Source organism: Fomitiporia mediterranea (assembly GCF_000271605.1).
Source record: "Fomitiporia mediterranea MF3/22 unplaced genomic scaffold FOMMEscaffold_5, whole genome shotgun sequence".
Classification (NCBI taxonomy): domain Eukaryota; kingdom Fungi; phylum Basidiomycota; class Agaricomycetes; order Hymenochaetales; family Hymenochaetaceae; genus Fomitiporia; species Fomitiporia mediterranea.
Window position 1 is genome coordinate 2,922,678 of NW_006760390.1, and position 22,236 is coordinate 2,944,913.

A 22,236-nucleotide genomic window follows, 5' to 3' on the forward strand; every position below is an offset into this window, starting at 1 on the left:
GTAATTGCGTCGACAGGAGACTGCGCGACTGCACTCCGTCACATGACGCACAAATGTAGGCGTCGGCAAAGCACTGCTTGCTTCCGCTGCTATTAGTACGTTGCAGCACCTTCAAAGTAGTACGGCAACTTGGACTCAAGTGAAATCCGTGTTGAGTTTCACTCAACTCAGTTGCCTGCAAGCCCAGTATGCGTCGTATGCAATCCTTACCAACCTGGGAGACTCTTGAAGGTATTCATCTGCTGTCTATTTTCTGCTTTGTATATACTGCGCGTCCAATATCACTCAACTGCGTGTCAAACAGAGCCAAACGATTCGGATGAAGGGGATGATAACACTAGTATTGCTAGCAGTCAATTTACGCGCCCTTCGATACCAGCTTCGAGTAAAACAAGTACAATGGCCAGAACGATGCCACGCCCGCCTCCGAGTACACAGCCGTCCGGGAGCACCATACCGAGACCTGACCCATTCAGGCGAGGAAAAGAGGATCTTTCTAGGCTGAATGAGCCTCAGAGACAGCAAATGCAAGCAGCTGCGTCTGGGAGTGCACCTTCACAGAAGTCTCAAGGTCCACCTCGGACGACAATTGAACGCATTCCGCCACTCCCTGCCACGCAACCTGCTGCATCAGCTTCATCTTCCTCAAGACCCTCTAATGTATCTTCACGATCCTCCCATGTAACCCCTATTTCTCCACAGGCAAGTTTTATATATTCTAATCTCAGGCATATACTGGAGCATTGAAGAAACACTCCAAACAGAACATACAACAGCCTAGCTCAGGGCATGGCTCGAGGCGGAAGCCAATTTTTACAGCTAGAAAGAGTGCATACAATCGACCTCCTCAGTCACAGGTAATAGTTATACAGGCTTGTATTTGAAGCTTATCTCAGTTGGAACTTCTTTCCCACAGCCATCCTTGTCCAGGCCTTCATTGTCCAAGAATACGCGGTCCCCTTTATCCTCATCTATTCCTTTCCGGCCAAACGAGGTCAGTAGGATTTTATATATTTTGTTTGTTTTGAAGATCGTAATAGTTGCATTCCCATTGTCTCTGTCTCCGAAGCCTTCACCTCGCAGTGCTGAAAAAGGAAAGGGGAAGGCAGACGACATCATTTCCATCCAAGATTCTGAGGATGATTCAACGTCTGTTTCTCAGTCTCAAATGCTTGTAAGTACCCCAAACTCTCCAGATAAAACTCACATGCACTAATTGCTTATAGTCCGAACCTAGATCACCAAGGAAAGTAAGTTCAGTCCTGCATTGTGTGTCGACTAGATTTCTGACTGTATATGCACCTAAAAACCCATTACTACATATTACTTAAGACGTTGGCCCATCCATCATTATCACAGGTAGGTTGCAATGTCCTTGTGTATCAGTATATTCATAGACTCGATAAATACCTAGCCCGGTTCAAGAAGTTTTTTATCCACGAGTAGCGGAGATGAATTTCCTGACTCGTTGTCTCAACAATATCGCGGTCGAGAAGGTATACAGTCTGGTAAGTCTCTGCTTTGGTGGATCACCGTGCTGTACTGGGTTTACTCAACTATAATATCCTCTTTGATAGTAAACCGGTCGGTAAATGACGGTGAACGCGAGCCCGAATCAATATCTCGAGGGCCGCGCAATTTCTCAAATTCCAGAGGCGGGCGATCAAATGGTATGGTCTTAGCGATTACCTAGAAGGGTTATGCTCTCATACAATTGACTAAACAGTAGGAGCAACTAGTGGTCCTTCCACTCAGCCTGTTTTTGGCAATGCAAGGACCGCGAGCACTAATCACCCTCCTCCTTTGACCCAACCAACAACTACAGGCAGACGACTAAATTCCAGCACAGCTACAAATAGGACAGTAGGAGAATCATCTTCGCCAAGTAAGTTTTGAGGCCTTGCCGGTTGCCCCTCAGTGGCAGCTTTCAGAACTTACTCATATATCTGCCTGTATAGGGCCTGTAGTTGATTTAGGTGTCGTTGAAGTGTCTGACGACGATGACGACGAGGGAGCTCGCGCTGTGAACCGCGCGAACGAAACAATCGTAGTGGACTTAACGACAGACGATGACGATGTGCTCTCATCTGCAGTGCCGGCCACCTCACGTGGCAGCCACCATGCTCACGTTTCCACAACCGACTCGCAGTCGAGGATACACTTACCATCATCACAGCCCGCTCGAAGTCTGCCTGATCTCTCACAGTCGCAGTCTCCACCCGCTGTACGCCCTAAGCCGCGGTCGTCTGCGATACCTAAAGACAAAATGGCAAGCATAAAACCGCGACCCGCTGGCTCCAGGCCATTGAACGACAGCCGTGGACGTTCAGGTAACGATCTCGGCACGGCGCGGGTTAATTCAGGACCTGATAGAGCCGCCTCAGAATTAGCTGATGATCTAATCGACGAGACGAATGACGGGGACAACTGCATACCGGGCAGGTTTACCTTTCATCCCACCCTAGCGCCAGGAGATGGGATGGTCGTTGATTCGGGACTCCAGCATGATGGATTGCATGCAGATATGCCTGAAACTGCTTCAGTAGACGTACAGGAAGCCGGCGAACCCATGATTGTTGAACCGAACTTTGACGTCGATGATGGTAATCCTCTGGATATGGCGTTCGCGGACGACGAATTCGATCCGATGGTGGGAGGCGGTGCAATACGCTTTTCCCGGGACAAATCTTCTTCCGGTAAGTTTTCAATGCTACTTAATCAGCTATTGATACAATTAATGATTTACAGTGGAACAAGACACTCGTGTAGATGAGAACATGAAGAGACCGGAAGAAACGTCACCTATTGCACGTGCTAGAGAACTTCGCAGTCCCTCTGTCTCGAGACAGAATGAAGATCCTGCTTCACCAGGTGAAGACGCGAACGAGGTAGATTTACTGATCGGACCGTCGATCAGCTCCCCGCGCAAAAGCGTATCTGACCCTCAGCAGAGCGCTAATAAAGCCACCCGGTCTGAATCTGTGTCCATACTACTTGAATCTGTTACACCACCTGCGCAGGAAACACTGACGAATAAGATTGGGATGATGGATTTGTCTCGTCGCGGACCCGAAGACATGACATCGTGTACGGAGGTGCCTATGGATGTAGTCAATGAGAAAGAACCATCCAAATCAGTCGTGACTGGCCCTCCATGTTCTGCCCCAGATGGTGCGGTTCGAATGGCCAGCGCAAATCGCAGGAACGATGAGACAGAAAAGCAAGCTGACGTCAACATGATTGCTTTGACCGCCTCTGGACAAACCTCGATTCCAGAACCTCATAAGCAAGCTTCTGTTTTGGCACGAGATATTAGAGCTCCCAGAGAGCAGGCAAACCCTATCCGAGCACTCTCGCCAGGTGCACTTGTTGCTCCCGCACCAGTTGTGAATTTCATGGGGATGTTTAATTTACCGCCGCAAAAGGCGTCGCCAACGGCTCGTGCAAGCAGGAACATGTCAACGGTGTCCACTCCATCCGCATCCCCGACTAGACCAATTCAAGCTCCAGCCGGAAAAGCCAATAACGTGGATGCTGGTAACGAAAATGGTTCGCGGCTTGTTGAGAAGACTGGAGAATTGCGGGAGACTATCAATGCGATCCCTACTCAGACCGCGTCGCCTAATCCTGTGTCATCAGATTCACAGATACCTGCTGTCGTTGCTGACGGGAAGAATAATGTGGAACTCGCAAGTACGGCTGATAAACCTGCCCGCGACCAGTCGCTGTCACCAAGATCACGAGCAAATTTAAAGATGCCACCCGTACGACCCACAAGGAGGCTCTCCGTCCCAGCGCCGACATTCCAGTATTTGCGTGCTGCGGATACAAGAACTTCCAGCGAAAAGATGGTGGCGGACCCCGAGACAGTGCCAAGTCATTCAAGTAAACAAGAAACTGTACGAACGGACCCTTCGTCAAGTTTGACGCCCTCTTCCTTGATGTCTGATGCTAGGGAGATCCCAGACCAAGCATTATGTTCTGCAAGGAAACCCAAATTGCTCATAAATGATCCACCGGGTTCAAACGACAGTGGAGCAGCAAAGGGAATACGTGAGTAAAGTATTTGGATGAAGGTCATTACTGAATCACTCCTAGCATCGCCTACAACCAATCTATTCAGGGCTGCGGCAGCTTCTGGCTTGTCATTGAGGCGAGATCTGATGCCGTATGTAAAGAAGCGAATGTTGCAAAGTACTATGGAAGGCGGTGATGCACAGAACAGCGATTCCCTGGCACGTGGTTCTTCATCAGCTGCAGAACCTGGGAGCGTTTCTCAACCAGTACCACCGAAGAGACACAAAGCATTGAATACAGGAAGTGTTGATGATGTAAAGCTCTTGTTCCTGTTCACCGCTGCCAATGTTTGCTAAATTATTCATAGAATCCGAATCAGCGATACGCTGGAACAACTACACTTGCTACTTCTATTCCTCAGCCAGTGACTGGAGCGAACGCACTAGCACAGATATATAATAGAACTTCCGGTGGCTTACACGATGTAAAACTGTCTGCAATGTCTAGTATGTCAGATTTGTCTTGCATTCCTGTGCCCTTGTCAACTGTTTACTTAGGATCAGACAAATCAGTTGCATCTTCTAGGAAATTCCCAGTATGTTCTAGTTCCCATTTCTGCTAAATCATTTGTCCTAACCAGACTAGTTTGCTCGCAAGTCCACCGGCACCTCAAAGCGACGCCCAGTGTCGTCGTCCGAGCGACCAACTCCTCTCGACAATCCAGCTCGGCCATCGTCCTCTGCATCATTCAGGAAACGAGCCATTTCAACATCGTCTGCATCATCGAGTGGGGACATCATCGACACTGGGAAGCAGTCTTCCGCAAAACGTGCTCGAACCCACAAGTCCGATCTAAGCAGAAAGCCTCCAGTTGCTAGGAAGACGTGTAACGGATCAAAACGAGCTCGTCAATCAATGGCATCTAATACCTCCACAATGCGGTCGCGGAGCATCTCATCTGCTTCAAGTCCCGCCCCAATGGATGTATTCGGTGATGATCATAGTGAATCATCCAATAACCGTCCAGCCACACCGGTCACCGATCTCGCCGATGCTGTGAGCGATATAGTAATTGCTTCCAAGCCTAAACATAAAGTCAGCAAAGGACCTGACCCATCCTTCTCTGGCCGAAGACACGGGCCGAAGTGGTACCACATCAAAGATATTCCTAGGGATTTCATCAATGAAGTCAACTACTTTCCGGCTTGGGGAAGAAACCCAAGATTGCTGAAGGACATGTTTGAGCAAGCAATTTTGCAGAACACAAATGACGATGAACCAAATGCTCCTGCGATTCAGATTATTAACAATGTCGACGACCAACCAGCACCACCGTTTGAATTCTATTATACCAATAGATTATACCATCACGAAAACGTGCCGCCTCCCGACTATGAGAATCTTCAAGGTTGTGGGTGTATGGGAAAATGTGACCCGCAATCCGCAACGTGTGCCTGCTTGCACCGGCAGCTCGCAATCTTCAGGGGTCAAGATAATTACCATGAAGGCTTCGTTTATGATGATAAGGGGCGAGCTCAAATTCAAGGGTTTCCCATATTTGAATGCAATGATGCTTGTGGCTGTGATGAGGATTGTACAAACAGGGTAATTAGTCATTTCGATTTAATTTTGTCTAAGACTAAATTTTCTTTTTGTATGGTTTAGGTTGTCCAACACGGCAGGCAATGTCATATCAATATAGTTAAGACAAAGCGCAAAGGTTGGGGTATGTGACAAGAGTCGTGCGATTATTGTACAAGTTAATATATATACTCTGCAGGTATCTTTGCTGGCAAGAAGATCCCCAAGGGCACTTTCATTGGCATTTATTCAGGAGAGCTCCTAGTGGATGAGGAGGCTCACAGACGCGGCCTGTGAGCTTAAACCTGTATATCAACGGATTGATTACTAACCAATAAGCGAAGGAAATATAACGCGTCAGACAGAAACTATCTTTTTGACATCGACTTCTGGCACATTCCCAGGGACAAACCAGACGAAATCAAATATGTCATTGACGCCTTTCATGTTGGAAACGTGCGTTGTGGTTCCCCCTTCACCTCTTTCTTTTGACTCAAAATACTTCTCATGCAGTTCACTCGATTTTTGGTAAGTCGCATACCGTATTACAAGCACCATTGTACCTTTTCTCACTGTGCTGGAACTCAGAACCATAGCTGTGATCCAAATTGCAGGATCAATGCTGTCTACATCAACGAGGCTAACATCGATAAGCCACTGCTCGCTATATTCACTACGAAAGATCTGGATGCCGGCCAAGAGCTATGTTTCAATTACAATCCTGAAAGGGATGAAGACGTATGGACCAAGTCCTTTTGTAAAAATTTTCACTAATTCTTGGGTTACTCATACTGTTCTACGATAACCAGGACGATGATTCAGACGAGGAGCATTCCTATCAGAAATGCCTTTGTGGAGCACGCAATTGCTGCGGAAAGATATTTATTCACAATTAGTGGTACGCAACTCGAATCTTGCTGATTCCTTGGGACAGTCTCTGCCTGCTAAGATGAGAAGCTGATTATGGTTAGCGCTCTTTCCTTCCATACCTTCCATACCTTCCATACCTTCCATACCTTCCAATATTCGCATGTTGAGCACTTTGCAATGTAAATCAGTAACACAAATGTGTAGCATAGATTCATGATCGTATCGAAACGTCAGGCATCAACAAGCGTTTAATGCTCCTACTCTCGGGTATTGTACATATATTCTTTCTAGAAAGAGATTGCGAGGCAAGAGGCCGAGTTCAAATGTGATCACAATCCATGGCTACAGGCGCTGGGTCGATCCACTAGATGCGTCTTGTCAATTGACCTTTTAGACTATGCATGTAACATTAATTATACATGGCGATGATACGCAAATACAGTATCCTCGGAACGGTTCCCAAATGGTTAAACTGTAGGTGCAGAGTGAAAAGAGAATCAAAACAGTATACAGTAATGCGACATTTTAGTCTGTCCGTATGCGTTTTCCACGTCGGGAATCCTCCAATGAGCGATCTCTTGAGCGATTTCGAGGGCGTTCGCGGTGGTCTCGGTCACCGTTACGACCTACAGGAGACCGTGACCGAGACCTGCGTAAGTGCCGATCAGAAGCGTCGCGGTCCTTGTACCGTGAGTCTCTGGGTCGGTCGTAGTATTTATCGTCTCGTTGTCTGTCTCTGTAGTCGTCATTTCGACTTTTGTATCTGTCATACTCTCGCTCTCGATCACCGTAGTCTCGGCGTCGTGGAGGACTACGACCCCCACGGTCCCTGTCTTTCCATGAACGATCATTATCACGTCTGCTGTCTTGACCCCAGCTCCGCGTTAAATGAGTACCATTGGCGTTGTTCGCACCTGTACCTGGTGGTCCCGAATTGTGAGGGCAATCTACAATCGAGAGAGTAAGACTCTGTGCTTAAAGCATCCAAAATCAACTATACCTTTCTTCAAATGAGGACCTCCACAATTGAAGCAACCACTGCCGGGTTCACCAGGTTTCCCAGCACCGGGTTTTAGTCCGACACCTCCAAACCCACCGGTTCCAACGGTGGTATCCTCGTTAACCAAGTGTGTCCATTTCGTCCGACTACGTTTCCCGAAGTCCCGTACTTGCATAACGTTTGGTAGAAGCGATACGTCAACTGCGCTCTCTGTGGCTTCTGTGTAATCATGACGCTTCAAAACCTCGTCGTCCTGGTGGAAAGCACCCTTATGCCAATACTTCTGCAAGAACTGTTGTTGGCCCTTCGACTTCAAGTCTCGAGTTGCCTTTGCGTGCTCGAGATCCTCTTTCATTCGCTGCTCTTCAGGAAGTGCACGCCTTCGTTCAATTTCTTCGCGTTCGAGTTCACGCGCGGCTTGTGCTTCTTTGTCGCGCTTGATGCGGCTTAGTTCGCGTAGACGCCATGCCTCGAATTCGCCGTCGGGATCAACTCCGTCTGTATCGTCAATGTCTGGCACTTCCTTTTCTCGCTCCTCTATAAAACAACTATTAGAGATTCTGAGTTAAAGAGGTAAAAGACAGACGAGTCTTACTTTCCGCTAGTTCACGTTTGATACTTTCAGCAACAAGATCGTGGCTTTGTTTTCTTCGCTCTTCTTCTTCAAGCTTCTTGCGTTCCAGAGCTTCTTCACTATCCTGTGCTTCCTGCTCTCGTTCAAGCACAGTAACGCGGCCCCGCCTATAATTTATTGAGTCAGTCACACATATAATGTACCACATTATGAGGGATCCGGCCTACTTGGGGACAAACACGGGTCGGAATATCGGTTTTGGCGGTTCTTCCTCTTCCTCTGAAGATGATTCATATTCGCTAGACTAAGGGTGAAATAGAATTAGAGTCATTATATCCCAACTTTTGGTCAGCTCTTACCTCCTCTTCTTCAGCGTCCGCTGAAGGAACAGCCACCTTCTCATCCTCCTCTTCGGACTCTTCCTCGGATTCTGCAGTGTATCAGTCAAAAAGATACCATACATACTAATATAACACGAGACACTCACCTTCCATTGCAGTCTTCCCCGACTCTTCTCTACCTGCTACAATAACCTTTCCTTCCTTTACTTCTACGTCCCTTAGAGCAATGTTCATTTTGCCCAACGTGGCTTTCGGTTTCGCCCGGTGTTGGTTCCCTTCTTCTTCTTCATCATCCTCCTCCTCATCAGAAGCTTCAACAGCCCCTAGAGGTATATCGACAGCTTCATCCTCAGCCTGCTCCTCGACCTCCCCGACTTCATCTTCCTCGTCGGATTCAGAAAGTTCCGCAACTCCCTTCGGAGCCTTTCCTCTCCAGTAGCGAGCAGCCGGTCTTGCCGGACGTGGTGCATTGGCCGGTCTTCGTGCTACGGCAGACATTGCTTTTGAAAGTTGATTCTAAGGCTAAGTGATCTGCTGTGCTGTTGACTTGCATTATTGTAGGCGCGCTCGTGATCTGCGATTTCCACAATTAACCACGTGACTTTCCGACGGGAAGGTGACGCGTCTGAATTCGCGTTCATTCAAGCCATATCACTTTCCTTCTTACCCTTTCCGACCATTGCACTGAACACCATGGTAGGATGCGAGCTGTATATTGGAACTTACAGACATGCTTACATGCATCCTAGGGGGATTCTCTTCGTCTTGTTCCCAGTTCCGCAGACAAGACTGCCTCCGTGCAGGACACTGCTCACCATCTTGGTGTTCATGATACTCTGCGCCATGGATTAAGGAGCTTAGCGACGGAGGCGCGATGTGAAAGTGCTCTCAAGCATAGATTAGACAAGGTAATATTCTCGTTGTCTACACAACAGGATGTTCTAATGGATTATGCTAGTGGGAAGAGACGCAAGATAATCTCAAGCTCAACCTGCAGCGCGACTTGTATGGTATGGCTGCACCAGTTAGGCTAATGATGGAGCGCAAGATTGTGGGCACCGTGAGTAACATACTTCAATGGAGCTCCTAAATGAAGGTTAATATCCATATTTGATTATAGGACATGAATATGCCTGCAATGTCCCGGTCCAATATCCACCTTGATATCCTAATGGGTAGAGATGAGACTCTTGACATCGCGGAAGTATTTTCAGGTATATCTCTTAATCGTATGGTCTGAAGGTTCCACTGACATTGTTCTACAGAGAGGGAAGTGGCGCCACCATTGGATATTCATGCCGACATGGAACGCAAGTTGCGCATGTAATAATTTCCTCAGTTGTTCTTTACCTGTTACAATTTTATTCCGAGTCATGAATGTAATTTTCAAACGCTATTCCGTGTCTTCCAGTGAAAATACGACCGCAAAAACAAGTGAGTTGTGGCATTTCTTGAGGTGAGCATGATAATCCACCCACGCCTCAGTATACTAACCTTAATTCCGTTCCACTGCAGATGTTAATTTACACTTGAATCAAGACCTTGACCAATGCTCCGCTTCGACCTAAATCTGTGTGTTTATTTACATACACAATGTTTGCCTGTGTCGTTGCGCACAGCAAAGTGAATGCAGCCTGCCCAAGCACCTCAGACACATCCACCACCTTTCATCGTAAGGGAATTGCTGAAATACTGTGTACTACATCAAGGTACACAATGAGGTGATCGTTGCACGTGAAACTGTATCATAAGTTCACTTTGCCGCAAAGTTTGCAGCCCATCTTTGTAGACACGCCCTGACAAGGCAGCTATGCAAGGCACTCGCACTCACACCCATTACCCTCCCTTTCATAAAACAGAGTACAGCGTCGGATGCGACTAGTCACGAATGCAAGCGCTACGTCTGCTGGACTTGCCGTCGGACGTCATTATTCATGTTCTCTCCTCTCTGCACGTAAAAGACGTTCTTTGCCTAGAGCGGGTATGTACATTCGGGTGTTATACAGCATGTTACATTGTGAATAACGGACCTCCGCCCTCGTAGACGTGCAGACGACTGTATAATGTAATTTCGGCGCGCCACGTTTGGTTGACGTTACTGGAGGATCTCGACCAGGTCTGTTCACCCGACCTTCCACCACATACTGATATTACCTCCTATTCTGACTTTCAAGTTCGAAAACTGGTTGTTGATGCCGTCCGCATACATGAACACTGCGCTAAAGGTACGGCCCAGTACTATCGGGCAGCAATGATCGCGCCCAAGAATCCTGGTAGCGGAGAGTTAGACACTTTCGCATCTACTTATTGGCAGAGAAACGTCAAACTTGCCCCTGGAGGACGGTATCTCTTCGTCAAATGGTCAATGGACGTCGTTCAGCTCTACGATTTGCAGAGAAACAACAAATTAGTATGGTCATATAGACTTGAACAGGGTCGGGCTTTCCGAGTGTTTTTGCCATTTGCGTTCGAGATGTGTCGAGACGGTAGTATCACTTTGCTACTTATTGCTTTCAGTGCCAGACGTGAGAATTGGTGAGTGAATAGTTTACCAGAGGTAAAATACTGGAAGTCAATGTTCAGCCTACAGGTGGATTGGCGCACTCCGATTAACCCGATCACCGAATGAGGAAGAGGAGTTTCGCTCTGAAGTAGTGTATTCTCAAGATTATCATGTTAACATTTGCCGTTTGAGAATTGAAGGTGACTTTGCCGTAGCAGAGGTTAACACTGTAGGCTTCCTAGTAGTTAACTGGAAGGAGGGCTGGCATATGTCATTCGGAAGTGTGAGTGTACATGCCATTAGACAGACATCGGGTTGCTCATATCAGATAAATGTCCCATCCAGGAACACATTGTAGACTTGAATTTATTGCATGGCAAACTGTTTGTCTGTTCCTGTCAATTTGATCCCGAAGACACGTCCGTTATCATTACGATACTCCATCTAGACCAACTAGCATCTATTCGTCAAGGGCTAAGGGGCTCTTCATGGGTGCATCTAAAAGACTTAGATCTTTGCTCGCTTTCGTTCTCAGTCGGCTTTCATATTAGCATTGGCCCGTGTATGGTTACTTGTCCACAGAAAAGTGGTTGCAAGTCATACTCGATAATGGTTGTTGGTGTTCAAGAAGGTTCTGCACCAAATCGTTGGGAGATCACGAGCTACGAGCTCGAATATGACCCAGAATCGGATTCAACATGTACAGACCGAGGGCAAAAGCGATTAACCCTAGTACGACGCGCTGAACCACTCTCAATCGCCCAATTCCACCCTGGCTACATCCTCCCATTCTTATCTCGTAATAAGTGCGGCTTTCTAGCAGAATACCGTCCACCACGGACATCCGGAACACCATCTGAGGTCTACTTTGCTGGTAGGCGAAGTTTGACGAAGTTCGGCACTCGTGATGATGGGTCGTTCTTTTCTGCCAAGGTGCCTGATGAAGTGCAGACTTTGTTTAGAGAGGCAGAGAGGCAGGGGACGTTCTTCGTAGAGCATTATAGTGGTGCTTTGGTTCTATCTACAGACTCTAAGTCAATAGAGGTTTGGTATCCCACTTAAACTCCGTAGAGCAAAATTTTCTGTAATATATAACACACGCATTTGGTAATGGAAAACAATAGCATAAGCACACGGGTGTGAGGATCCCTTCTAGTGCGGTTGATCAACACAATCAGAGAATATGCGGAAACCAATCTGTATGCTCTCCCTGTGTATATGTATCTAAGTTTCTTGATTAGCAGAAGGTTATTCAGATCAACATTGTGCGTGGCTGTAGAACACAGTGTATGTCCATGCCTTCTCAACATCATTCAAAAAATCTCATTGGATGCTGTTTCCTTCTCCAGCAGAAGTTTCAATAACAAATTGTCTCCTCTCATGAAACATGTTTGTTCATTCGCGTTCAACTTCAATACTCGAATGCTGCTTCCACAATTGCCTCCCTTTTACTATACAGCCAATGGATATGTTGAAATACCCAAATGTCTACCACTACATTGTAGGTTGGTCAAACCTAAGATACAGGAGTTGTCTCCAAGTAATCTGCCCCAAAAGAATTGCACAGGTGTTCCGCAAATGTTCTATGCACTCATCTAATTCTAGGACTCTCCGTTGTCATCATAAACATAATCCGCATATACAGGTCTCCACGCCTGCTCGCCAACCTTCTTACGTACCTCCTCAGGACTCCACTTACATACATCATCCGCAGCGAGTCCTTCGTCGATTGCGCGTTGTACGACGGCGACTGCAACTTCGAAGTTTACACTCGGAGCGTCTGAGAAATCCGGCAAGAGCGCATCGTCTGGATCTTTAAGTGCAGGTGAGAGTGCTGCGAGGCGCTGTGCGCCTGCAATGATCATCCCGTCGGAGAGTGTACGGGTGCGTGAGACTATCGCGCCGAGACCGAGGCCTGGGTAGATTAGCGCATCTGTTGAACGTCGAATGAGAAGATCTTTGTGCAAAGCTCATGTGATAGAGTGGCTTCTGGGCTTACTGTTACACTCTGCGATGCTATAGAATGAAGACGATTAGCATTACTTCGACGCAATATTGTAGGTGAATCCGTACGTATAATCCTTCCCGTTCGGCATCTTCGCAGGTGGGAACGGACTTCCCGTCGCAATTAATGCTCTACCCTCCGTCCATTCATTTGCTTTGTGCGGGTGTACCTCGTGCAAGCGACTCGGATTGCTCAAAGGGAAGATAATTGGCCGTTTAACAGCGCTCGCCATTGTTCTTATAATCTCCTCTGTGAAGGCACCAGCAACCGTCGACGTACCAATCAACACCGTCGGACGCACAGCTTTAACGACGTCTCGTAGATTGAATGAGCCGAATTCATTCGCCTGTATATCCTGCGTGCTGAAATCAGAGGACCCGGACCAGTTGTCATCCTCCCGCGCAAATGCTTCTGTGCCCTCGCGAATCTTCTCACTCCCGAGGCTCTTCTTTACCAGACCAAAGCGGTCAATGAGCCAGAACTTAGAGTTTGCTTCTTCCTCAGAGACCTCGTCTGCGGTTGCCATTGCATCGCGCAGTTGTCTTGCTATACCAAGACCTGCAGAGCCTGCGCCAAAGATCACGATACGCTGGTCAACGAGTTTTGATTTGGTCACTCCTACGGCTGACATGAGGGCGGCAAGCGTTACTGCGCCTGTACCTTGTCTTTATCGAAATCATGTCAGAAAGATTATTTCAATGAAAATGAAACACCTACACGTCATCGTTAAATACAGCATGCTTATCTCGATATATGCTCAAAAGTCTCTGAGCATTAGAGACGCCAAAGTCTTCGAAGTGGAGAAGACTATGCGGTAGGTATTTTCGCACGAGTTGGACAAATCTAAATTCTTTTATGAACTGGAGAACATTCATTCAGCTCGAGTGCCTACTTGTCGATGAATTCATCATAGTCCTTTCCGCGAATTCTCTTGTTTTGCCATCCCTTATCGAATTCCGTCAGAGCAACATCATATTGCAGAGGACCTGGCGAACTTACAACATAAAGCGGATCATTTAGGAGATCCTCATTGTTTGTACCGACGTCGAGTGTAACAGGTAACGCTTTTCCAGGGTCCACACCACCTATTAGACTGTGCACAGACTTAGCGAATAATCTGTCAACAGATGCCCAATTTAGCGTACGTATATACCACGGCTTTGGCGGTAGAAATCTGAATGAAATCTCAGAGGTCTTGCACTGCGACTGTCCTTTCTTCGCACTTACACCAATACCCTAATATGCTGTTCTTAGTAACCATACACTACACCAATTAACAGATACTTACCCCAACGCCTTGATCACCAATGCCCAAGATGGCTTCTGCATCTGAACAAACGACGAGGTCAATTTCGCGTCCTTGTACCTGCTCGAGGAAGTCTTTCTCCATGGTATCTCTATTCGGGAAGGTGAGATACAAGCCTTCGCTACGCCGGAAGACATGAGAATATTGCGCAATGGCATCTGCCTATCCTTGCGCATTAGTAATACTCCAATCCATGCGCATACACTCACCTCAGTCGGGGTATATATGATAGGCATGAGTTCTCTCAGGTTCCTCTCAAGCAAGGCGTAATACAAAACAAGGTTCTGTTCTTTGAGACTTTGCAAGAATGCATTCTTCTGGAGATCACTCTCAAGAGACTTGAGTTGATCGGTTGCACGGGCGCATTGTTGGTCTAGTGTGTTGATTGTATATGGAAGTCTGCCTGTCAGACCGAACTGCTCGCGTTCCTTCGCTGCGAATGCTGTTCCTTTGTTCCAACGCGCGGATTCGAGAAGGGCATTACCACGCAAGCGAAGTTTGACCGGCTGCTGTGGTGAGACCATTAACGTTGATCGAGTCTGGTAAGACATAGTTGTAAGAGCACGGAGAAGACGAGGTGAACGCATGAAGAGGGCACCTGAGTTAGTGGAGCTACTTATAGCCCTCTGCACGATGAAACGGTCGGGAGAAAAGACGAATCTAGCAAGTCTACTTGAGTGGATGGGGCAAAGATAATAATCAATTAAATCATTATCTTTATGACGTCCTGGTTATTTATAGCTATCATTCATTTCTCACGGCTAAAACGCCGTGCCTTTATTACATAATATTGTCATAGCCATTGGCTATTTATAGTAGCAACGTTTGAAGAGAATTGTAGTCGTTGCTAAATTCAGAACTCACAGTGACTAAGTGAGTGATTTCAGTAGTTTTTACAAAGTCAAGGGGTAACTTCCTGGACTTTTCTGGTCATTATATTTTGGCTGAGATGAATTCCGGCCATTGTATACTGGCATTGAGAACAGCCCATAGACATAGGTGATCATCTTATTATCACGACAAGCAAATGGGGAACAAGGACACTAGATCTCATACACAGAAGCACATGACGTTAGCCAACTTTTTAGTACAACACAACGATAAGATTAATCGACTAGATTGCAACAGTTCAAAGAGAGGCTATAGCTTCACTATCTCGCACTGGATCGCCGCCCTCAATCCCGCCCGAGGCGTATCCGGCACTGAGATCGACGCGTAAGTACCTTTAGTTAGGAAGGACGGATTGATGGCCCATGTTCCATCTGCCATCTAGATGACAAAGGTCAAATTAGCGAACGAAATGTGAAAAGAGCAAGACTTATGTCTCTGAGAAAAGAAGAACGATGACATACTTTTGCAAATTGTTTGAGTTTACTTGGTAAGAAAATTACGTCTGGTGCATGCTGCTCGTTGCTCGTATCGAGCCGCAAACCGCCTGAATGCGATACATCGAGGTTCACATCGGAGGACAAATCAGCTGGGACGGGGAATATAGGATAGAAGCTGGTCATACAAAGTCAGTGCGAGGTCTGATTTAATGCTACACACTCGGTAGGCTCGAACACAGCTTACCTGCGCTGAGATAAAAGATGCCTGCAGGCATTGGTAAGAGGGTCCGCCCCTGACGATTCTGGAGATACAGGTGGTACAGGATCAACCGGTGTCCCTCGCTGCGCATATTCCTGGTTACGTAGATGGAAGAGAACATCGACTGAGGTACTCCCGAAAGACACATCGTTTATAGAAAATCGACACGGGTTGGGTATCATTTTTACTCTCTATTTATTGTCCCGTCAAAGGATTAATTTGGGCAGCACGAGGGGACGGTAGGTGAACGTGCTTACAGGATCAGCGAACAAATTATTATCGAATTCGCATTGAGGATACACGGGATGATCGCTCAACAAATCGCGTATACTTGGCTCAACGAGAACGAGACTCTCCGGGGATGCATGTAAGAAGCTCCTAAGCGGCTCGACAAAACAACGGTGGAATATATCCAACGGCATCTCGTCGATGTCACCAGATTTGATAATTGGATGGGCAATATCCAAAAATGGGCCGAGCTGTGCTCAATCCGTGAGTATAGCCTTTCGTTAGGTATTGCAGAGAGCCTTACCAATACGAGGACGGAAGGCTTCGAAGAGAGTAACTTTTCCATAAGAGAACCAAGCTGCTTGAATCCGAGATCAGAATCGGATGTATATGGCCCACACGCCATAACCAAGGTGAATGCTTTATGGTCCGCTGGTTCTGGTGAAGGGGTCAATGACGGGAGCTAAAGTTCAGATTAGATTATCTCGTGCATCCAGATTTAAAGGCGTAAATGTACCGCAAGGATTTCATCCACGGCAAAGAAATTTCCACCGCCATTCCGGCCTCGGAGAGCTACGATCGCTCCTGAAAAAAGACCAGCGCTACCAGCACCTTGTGGTGCGCCTCGCAACTTCAAGTTCGCACTGAAACGCAAAGAAATACGAGATCCCGAGCCCATCATGCGCGATGTTTCCAGGAAAATGTTCTCTCCTGTGAGCTTTGCTGACGTTGCTGCATCAACGTCGATGCATATTCGACCAACAGTTACAATGTTGTCCTAAGTTAAATTGAATGAACAAATCGAAGGATATTCTGACGAGAAGCATACTTCGGAAGTGGAAGAAGGATCGCCAAGGTCGTCGATATTATAATGTTCTCGAATCAGCTCGGCGAATTCGTCTATCCGATCGTCAAGAACTAGGAAGATGGCTGAGAATATGAGTATCCTCCAATGTACGCAGACGTACTTTCGCTCCTTTCTGAGGTCTTTTCGTGCATGTATCGGTCTGTTGTTTTGGACTCAATTATTTGATAAATCAGGGATTCTTCGACAGTACTAACATTTCCGTTTCGCCTTTTCTTCGGACGGGCCCTTGAACGTTACACTAGGCGTGGAACTACCGTGTAAAGGTGTTTTCTGGGTACTGCGGGACGCAGCGGACTTGCGCAACATACCGGCCATCAGCGCATTGCGTTTCTGTGCAGCAGACTGCTCCTTCTGCTCCTTGGCTCTTCGAGCGTTGACATCATTAATGAGCTTCTTCTTAATGGATTCTGCATGCGCAGCTACAAACGTCGGCTTCTGAGCATCACGCATTGAATTCATTGGATTGAAGACCAACGACTCCCATTGGTAAAAGAAGTCCTCCCCGGAAATGTTGTAGTCGGTACAGATGCTTACACCTGAGTACGCGTCGCGACGCGTCAAGGCTCAGCGCGTCAACCGGGAGAAAGGGAAAAGGAACGTACATTCAGACAACAATTTATCGTCATTTTCTAGATCTGGAATTTTCTCCAGGAGATCTTTACGAACAGCAGCTTCAGACATAGCTGTAAACTTGAAAGTCGAGGTGGTAGTATGAGGATCGAGGATACGAGAGGATCTTGACACGCGACGAGTCACGTGTATCGCATCGCCAACATTTCTTGTTTGAACGTTGAAAGCCTTCATTAGTCTATCTCTATCTTCTTCACGAACGTCGTATTTAGTCTAAGATGGCTGATCTGTCTGCATTGCTGGAGGCCTCAAAGGCTCTCGCGTCTAACCTGGCACGACCAGACCTACCTGCAGTGAATCTCTCTCTTGACCAAATAGAGGCACAGTCAAGACGACTCGTTTCACGACAGCCTGGCACTTCGACGGACAACGACAGGGCGTAAGTGACCCGCAAGAATTCTAACCGCTTGAGTTAACTTCTGGATAGAAATTACATACTCGCACAGGCGCATGTCGACGCGCCAGCTTTGGCGAATTCTATCGCGCATCTCAACACTTCGACCACGTTCTCTCCGTTGCAGCCACTTCACGACACGGACGTCTCGGGTTTCCTTCGTCATGCGCACGAGCAGAACCTCATTTCTACGATCGAAGAGGGTCGGCGTGAAACTCAGGAGGATTTCTACCGTGTGCTTGAAGATCGTAGCAGACGGGATTGGGAGGCGCGTAAAAAACGAATTTTTGAAGAGCTTGGAGGGCGTGCCAGTGGTGTCGAGGGAAAGGCGAATGGTGAACTCAGGAAATCACTGCGGGCGAGCACATCTCTCGCGGTATGCTCCTATTGATTCCTTTACCAAAGTTTTATAAGCTCAATAATATGACAGCACTCGACTGCCGGACCTCTGTCGAATAATCTGCAGATGCAAAGCAAGATGCTTGCGTACGATCATGCCATTACCGAACTCAACAAAGCAAGATTGCGAGGAACGTCCTTCCCCATCGTACACACGCTTTTCCAAATCGCTCGTGACATCTCTACCGACGTGAGTACAATGGTGTTCTTCCATACCTTTAACTTCTAATTCGTGCTCCAGAGGCTGTCACAAATCCCGCAGCTCTTCCATACTCTCACTAAAATTACTGCGGAACCTCCAGCCCTACCACCACTGGAGCATTCAGGTGCGCATATCCTGAACGCACCGCGATTCGAACGGAAGTACGCCCGCGTGTACCTTGGTGATCCTGAGGCGCGTGAAGCTGTCCAGCTCCGCATGCAAATTGCTCAAGGTGCAAAAGAAGCACTTGAGGAGCAGTACTGGGACGTGCTCGAACGAACTGTTCAAGCACGCCCGGCAGATGCGCGCCTTGGCGGTGATCCCAGCGTCGCGAACCATGTTCGAGCTTTTCTACTGCTCAGATATTATCGAGGCGGTGAATGGGAGGAACGGATTGAGGTAAAAGAAATTGTCGGCTTTCCTGGTTAGCGCTGATTAGTTAAACGATTAAAGCTCGTAGGAAGTCAGCCATTATGGGCAAAATTATTCTACTTGGTCCGAACTGGTCACCTCAAGGATGCGAGGGATGAGGCAAAAGGACACCAGAAAGCACTCGATAGTCGCGAACCGGGCTTCTTTAACTATTTCAGACTATGGATCGATACGCCGAACGGAAGGTTGATAGTTATTTTAATATACTATCCACTTCGACTAATGATAATAATCTCAGACTTCCGAAGACTGCTCGTGACCATCTGCAGTCAACATACAATACGCATATGTTGAACTCAGCTACGGCTGATCCATTCAAGCTTGCACTCTTCCGACTCATGGGTAAACTTGACCCGGCGCGACGGAGCATTCCGTTGGTCACTGCGACAGCGGAGGACTGGCTTTGGTTCCAGCTCGCTATGATTGACGAGGAAGAAGCGGGAGGCTTGCGAGCGCTTGCCGAAGTCCTCATGAGCTATGGCGAACGTCACTTTGAAGGCACACCAAACCAGCGTCGTCTTGGAATGTGGGCAAATGTCCTTTTGATGTGCGGGCAATTTGAGAGGGTGCGTTGTGTTCTTATTTAATCGATACTCAGTAGCTAAAGGTGATATTATAGGCCGTAGCTGCACTGGATGAAAATCCAGATACGAAGGTTGAGGCCGTTCATCTGGCTATCGCTCTTGCGTATCATGGTCTTCTCCGTGTCCCTTCAAGGAGCGAGGCTTCGGACTACGACATACGTACGTATTCTAATAAGAATTGACATATTTTTCTAACGACCTTCTTTCTTAGTCTGGCTCTCTCCTTCTTCGACACCGTCCCTCAATCTCCCTGCTCTCATTCATAAATATGTCCGGCCGTTCACTAAGCACGATTCGCAGCATGCGCTGCAGTATGTTGCGTGCATTTGCCTATCCGCAGATCAGGGCGATGGCGTGGGGAAGGAACAAATCGAATACGCCTGGTCGGAGGTCCGCAAGGTGGTCGTTCTTGCTGAGGGAGCAGGCTGGGATGACCTGGTTGGAGGGTTGCGACAGGATGGAACACGCTTCGTAAGTGCTTTTTACCCATCTTGAGAATGGTGCATCTGATTATTTCCGGCAATCAGGCCGGAACAATTGAGCAAATGTCTCAACTCCTATTGCTTAATGACAGCGACGACTACAATGACAAAATTGTACGTGCAGCAGCGTCACTATGCGAACGCGAGCGGCGCACGCTCGAAGCGATCAAGTTGTACAACATTGCTGGTGCACACGACACAGTCATCGCATGTCTCGCTCACGCGCTTGGAGACATCGTATCCCAACCGGACGGCGGCGGAGAAGAAGGTCGTAGGATTGAAGCGACCGCACGGGAGATATACTACCACTATGCACGTCTTAACCGTGCTGCAGGACGAGCGCGTGACGCTGTCGGTGCCCTCTTACGTTTGCGTGAGGCTATAGCGGCGAAAGAAGCTGGACGATTCGAGGCCGCACTAGAAGCGATCGAGGCGACTGATCTCGTGCCGTTTGAAGGTGACCCGGCGCGTCTGAACCGTCGTGCGGCTGAGTTTGAGGCGACCTATGACGATGCTGTCAAGCGGAACTTACCAACATACTTACCACTTACGATGGAAATCCTATCTGAACTACATAAGAAGTATAAGAATAGTGCGATGTCGGAGGCTAGCAAAAAGATGGTAAGTACATCCTCACCTAGTGACTCCGAATCGCAGTACCTAATTGGTTTTGTGCAATTACAGGCTCTCGACAATTTGAGAGTGAAGTCGCGTGCACTCGTCATGTTCGCTGGTATGCTACGCTTCAGGATGTTACCAGACGTATACTCTTATCTAGCTCGCTTGGATGTCGAGATTGCTCTTTAGCTGTACTTCTGTCTTATGCTTTTGTATTACGATGCTATGATGAAAAAAATGCCATGCAATTATACGTGTAGTGACTGATTTATCCGAGGTACAAATAATAAAGCTACAAAGAAACCATAATGTGTACACCACAGGTCAGGATATCAACTAGCAGCCTTCACTGGTGCCTTCCCTTTCTTCACCACTTTAATGCCTAATGCATTTGCCGCATTCGTCTTTTGCTTCTTTACCACCGGTGCAGCGCCTTTCGATGCCAGTAATGATTTGGCGTTGTCCGATAATAGCTTATGTAGCTCAGGCTCCTCACCATCAGCCTTCCGCTTCACTACAACGGAGGGTGCTGGTGGAGTTGGCGACCGGTCGTCTTCGCTGGTCGGCGACGCCTCCGACTTCGCTAGACTCGACGGACCAGGCCCTGCGTTCACGCGTGAGAAGACTTCTCTGACTAGTCGCTCGTCCTCCTCATCTTCAAGTCGTTTAGCAGCTTCCTCCTCCTCCTCCACCTCGTCCCGCGCAAGCTTATCCAGAAGGTCAGCTCCAGTAGCTACCCGCTCATTTCTCGCATTCCGTGCCCGAATATCCTGCAACGCATCCAACACATCCATCTCCCTCTTCGAGTCCAACGTCCGGTTCTCCAAAGCCTTCATTGGGTTATTCTCCTCCGCCTCTAACCTCGCGAGTTTATCACCTTCTTCTTGTGCAGCTTCGTCGCGCCACGGTTCAAAGTTCCGCGATGCTCCATGTTCAGCTTCGTAATCCGTGTTCTTCGGGTCTGTTTTGAAGGTAATCTCCGCAGAACATAAAGTGCATTTGATGTAAAATCGGAAGATTTTGATCCCGTAATAGTCTTCCCCTTCGACTGTCTCCTTTCGGGCGTTGAATTTCTTGCCTTTGTATATGTATTCGCCGCAGGTGTTACATCGCCTGGGCATGAAAAGTATAAGATAACGCGCTAAAATATGATGATGAAACTGAAACTTACATAGAGAAAGGAGCCATAAGACGGACGACCTGCTGTGAGTTCCTTGGGACTTTCCGTCGAGGAATCAAGGACGGGTCGAAGTCCGGAGGGAAGTACTTGTTGAGTACTGTAATTGAGATAACTGTAAGTTCCTTTTCTTTGAATAATACAGATTGTAACTTACCCTTTCGTTCAGACATGTTGAGCGAGGTCTAAGATTGCTGGTAGTTTGCGCTTGAGAGCGGTTACTGTCAGCGGTAAGCAATCGAATTTGAGTCTGTTTACGCATTATGACAGTTGTGTGGCTTTGTCATCAAATTATATCACGTGATATCCGTCCGTGCACGTCGTTTTCACACTGCCACTTTTCTGCAATTCAGAGGCAGAGGACACATCAGAGCCTTGCAGGTGCCGTACTTGCTACTGTATAAAATGAAAGGTAAGTTGCATAAGTTCATCACTGTT

At 47.5% G+C, this 22,236-nt stretch overlaps 8 protein-coding genes across 8 annotated transcripts; 4 read left to right on the forward strand and 4 right to left on the reverse strand.

Moving 5' to 3' along the window:
• The first annotated feature begins 305 nt into the window (after nt 1-305).
• On the forward strand, nt 306-6,656 carry FOMMEDRAFT_167613 (uncharacterized protein). Its single transcript, XM_007265963.1, has 21 exons — nt 306-702; nt 765-857; nt 917-994; nt 1,070-1,174; nt 1,227-1,250; nt 1,333-1,359; nt 1,415-1,508; nt 1,578-1,670; nt 1,727-1,885; nt 1,959-2,696; nt 2,749-4,053; nt 4,099-4,331; nt 4,385-4,523; nt 4,575-4,612; nt 4,663-5,622; nt 5,683-5,743; nt 5,798-5,891; nt 5,943-6,054; nt 6,112-6,126; nt 6,187-6,336; nt 6,408-6,656. The coding sequence occupies exons 1-21, from the start codon at nt 400-402 to the stop codon at nt 6,492-6,494; spliced, it is 4,908 nt and encodes a 1,635-aa protein (XP_007266025.1). The 5' UTR covers nt 306-399; the 3' UTR covers nt 6,495-6,656.
• A 266-nt stretch (nt 6,657-6,922) lies between these two features.
• Nucleotides 6,923-8,885, reverse strand: FOMMEDRAFT_167614 (uncharacterized protein). Its single transcript, XM_007265964.1, has 6 exons — nt 8,530-8,885; nt 8,402-8,472; nt 8,270-8,346; nt 8,064-8,209; nt 7,469-8,005; nt 6,923-7,415 (listed from the first exon to the last, which is right to left on the reverse strand). Exons 1-6 carry the CDS (start codon nt 8,879-8,881, stop codon nt 6,994-6,996), a joined length of 1,605 nt encoding a protein of 534 aa, XP_007266026.1. The 5' UTR covers nt 8,882-8,885; the 3' UTR covers nt 6,923-6,993.
• Nucleotides 8,886-9,051: 166 nt separating this feature from the next.
• On the forward strand, nt 9,052-9,778 carry FOMMEDRAFT_107136 (uncharacterized protein). The gene is made up of 5 exons (XM_007265965.1): nt 9,052-9,079; nt 9,133-9,291; nt 9,342-9,443; nt 9,504-9,597; nt 9,649-9,778. The coding sequence occupies exons 1-5, from the start codon at nt 9,077-9,079 to the stop codon at nt 9,708-9,710; spliced, it is 420 nt and encodes a 139-aa protein (XP_007266027.1). The 5' UTR covers nt 9,052-9,076; the 3' UTR covers nt 9,711-9,778.
• Nucleotides 9,779-10,271: 493 nt separating this feature from the next.
• On the forward strand, nt 10,272-11,948 carry FOMMEDRAFT_167616 (uncharacterized protein; the record flags this gene model as incomplete). The annotated part of the gene is made up of 4 exons (XM_007265966.1): nt 10,272-10,364; nt 10,428-10,918; nt 10,974-11,169; nt 11,232-11,948. The coding sequence occupies 4 exons, from the start codon at nt 10,272-10,274 to the stop codon at nt 11,946-11,948; spliced, it is 1,497 nt and encodes a 498-aa protein (XP_007266028.1).
• Nucleotides 11,949-12,487: 539 nt separating this feature from the next.
• On the reverse strand, nt 12,488-14,721 carry FOMMEDRAFT_133702 (uncharacterized protein; the record flags this gene model as incomplete). The annotated part of the gene is made up of 9 exons (XM_007265967.1): nt 12,488-12,819; nt 12,886-12,902; nt 12,960-13,556; nt 13,609-13,734; nt 13,784-13,836; nt 13,891-13,984; nt 14,037-14,065; nt 14,180-14,359; nt 14,407-14,721. 9 exons carry the CDS (start codon nt 14,719-14,721, stop codon nt 12,488-12,490), a joined length of 1,743 nt encoding a protein of 580 aa, XP_007266029.1.
• Nucleotides 14,722-15,337: 616 nt separating this feature from the next.
• Nucleotides 15,338-17,561, reverse strand: FOMMEDRAFT_133703 (DNA polymerase alpha, subunit B; the record flags this gene model as incomplete). Its single annotated transcript, XM_007265968.1, has 10 exons — nt 15,338-15,466; nt 15,550-15,700; nt 15,770-15,975; nt 16,042-16,263; nt 16,317-16,475; nt 16,530-16,790; nt 16,842-16,930; nt 16,981-17,032; nt 17,118-17,416; nt 17,483-17,561. The coding sequence occupies 10 exons, from the start codon at nt 17,559-17,561 to the stop codon at nt 15,338-15,340; spliced, it is 1,647 nt and encodes a 548-aa protein (XP_007266030.1).
• A 167-nt stretch (nt 17,562-17,728) lies between these two features.
• FOMMEDRAFT_83331 (nucleoporin-interacting protein NIC96) lies at nt 17,729-20,810 on the forward strand (the record flags this gene model as incomplete). The annotated part of the gene is made up of 10 exons (XM_007265969.1): nt 17,729-17,889; nt 17,938-18,280; nt 18,335-18,507; nt 18,547-18,904; nt 18,959-19,122; nt 19,176-19,503; nt 19,557-19,680; nt 19,733-19,992; nt 20,049-20,624; nt 20,688-20,810. The coding sequence occupies 10 exons, from the start codon at nt 17,729-17,731 to the stop codon at nt 20,808-20,810; spliced, it is 2,610 nt and encodes an 869-aa protein (XP_007266031.1).
• A 44-nt stretch (nt 20,811-20,854) lies between these two features.
• On the reverse strand, nt 20,855-22,017 carry FOMMEDRAFT_122200 (DUF572-domain-containing protein). Its single transcript, XM_007265970.1, has 3 exons — nt 21,956-22,017; nt 21,793-21,898; nt 20,855-21,734 (listed from the first exon to the last, which is right to left on the reverse strand). The coding sequence occupies exons 1-3, from the start codon at nt 21,969-21,971 to the stop codon at nt 20,954-20,956; spliced, it is 903 nt and encodes a 300-aa protein (XP_007266032.1). The 5' UTR covers nt 21,972-22,017; the 3' UTR covers nt 20,855-20,953.
• Nucleotides 22,018-22,236: the final 219 nt, after the last annotated feature.

Excerpts from the sequence above, each read along its gene's own strand:
- FOMMEDRAFT_167613 (XM_007265963.1), top strand. The coding sequence starts at position 400 with ATGGCCAGAACGATGCCACGCCCGCCTCCGAGTACACAGCCGTCCGGG. Across the intron at positions 995-1,069 it reads TTCCTTTCCGGCCAAACGAG|CCTTCACCTCGCAGTGCTGA; the intron begins GTCAGTAGGATT and ends CTGTCTCCGAAG. Across the intron at positions 4,332-4,384 it reads ATACAGGAAGTGTTGATGAT|AATCCGAATCAGCGATACGC; the intron begins GTAAAGCTCTTG and ends AATTATTCATAG.
- FOMMEDRAFT_107136 (XM_007265965.1), top strand. Across the intron at positions 9,292-9,341 it reads TCAAGCATAGATTAGACAAG|TGGGAAGAGACGCAAGATAA; the intron begins GTAATATTCTCG and ends GGATTATGCTAG. Across the intron at positions 9,598-9,648 it reads CATCGCGGAAGTATTTTCAG|AGAGGGAAGTGGCGCCACCA; the intron begins GTATATCTCTTA and ends ATTGTTCTACAG.
- FOMMEDRAFT_167614 (XM_007265964.1), bottom strand. The coding sequence starts at position 8,881 with ATGTCTGCCGTAGCACGAAGACCGGCCAATGCACCACGTCCGGCAAGA. Across the intron at positions 8,006-8,063 it reads CAAACGTGAACTAGCGGAAA|AGGAGCGAGAAAAGGAAGTG; the intron begins GTAAGACTCGTC and ends GTTGTTTTATAG. Across the intron at positions 7,416-7,468 it reads AGGTCCTCATTTGAAGAAAG|ATTGCCCTCACAATTCGGGA; the intron begins GTATAGTTGATT and ends TCTCGATTGTAG.
- FOMMEDRAFT_122200 (XM_007265970.1), bottom strand. Across the intron at positions 21,735-21,792 it reads CTTATGGCTCCTTTCTCTAT|GCGATGTAACACCTGCGGCG; the intron begins GTAAGTTTCAGT and ends TTTCATGCCCAG.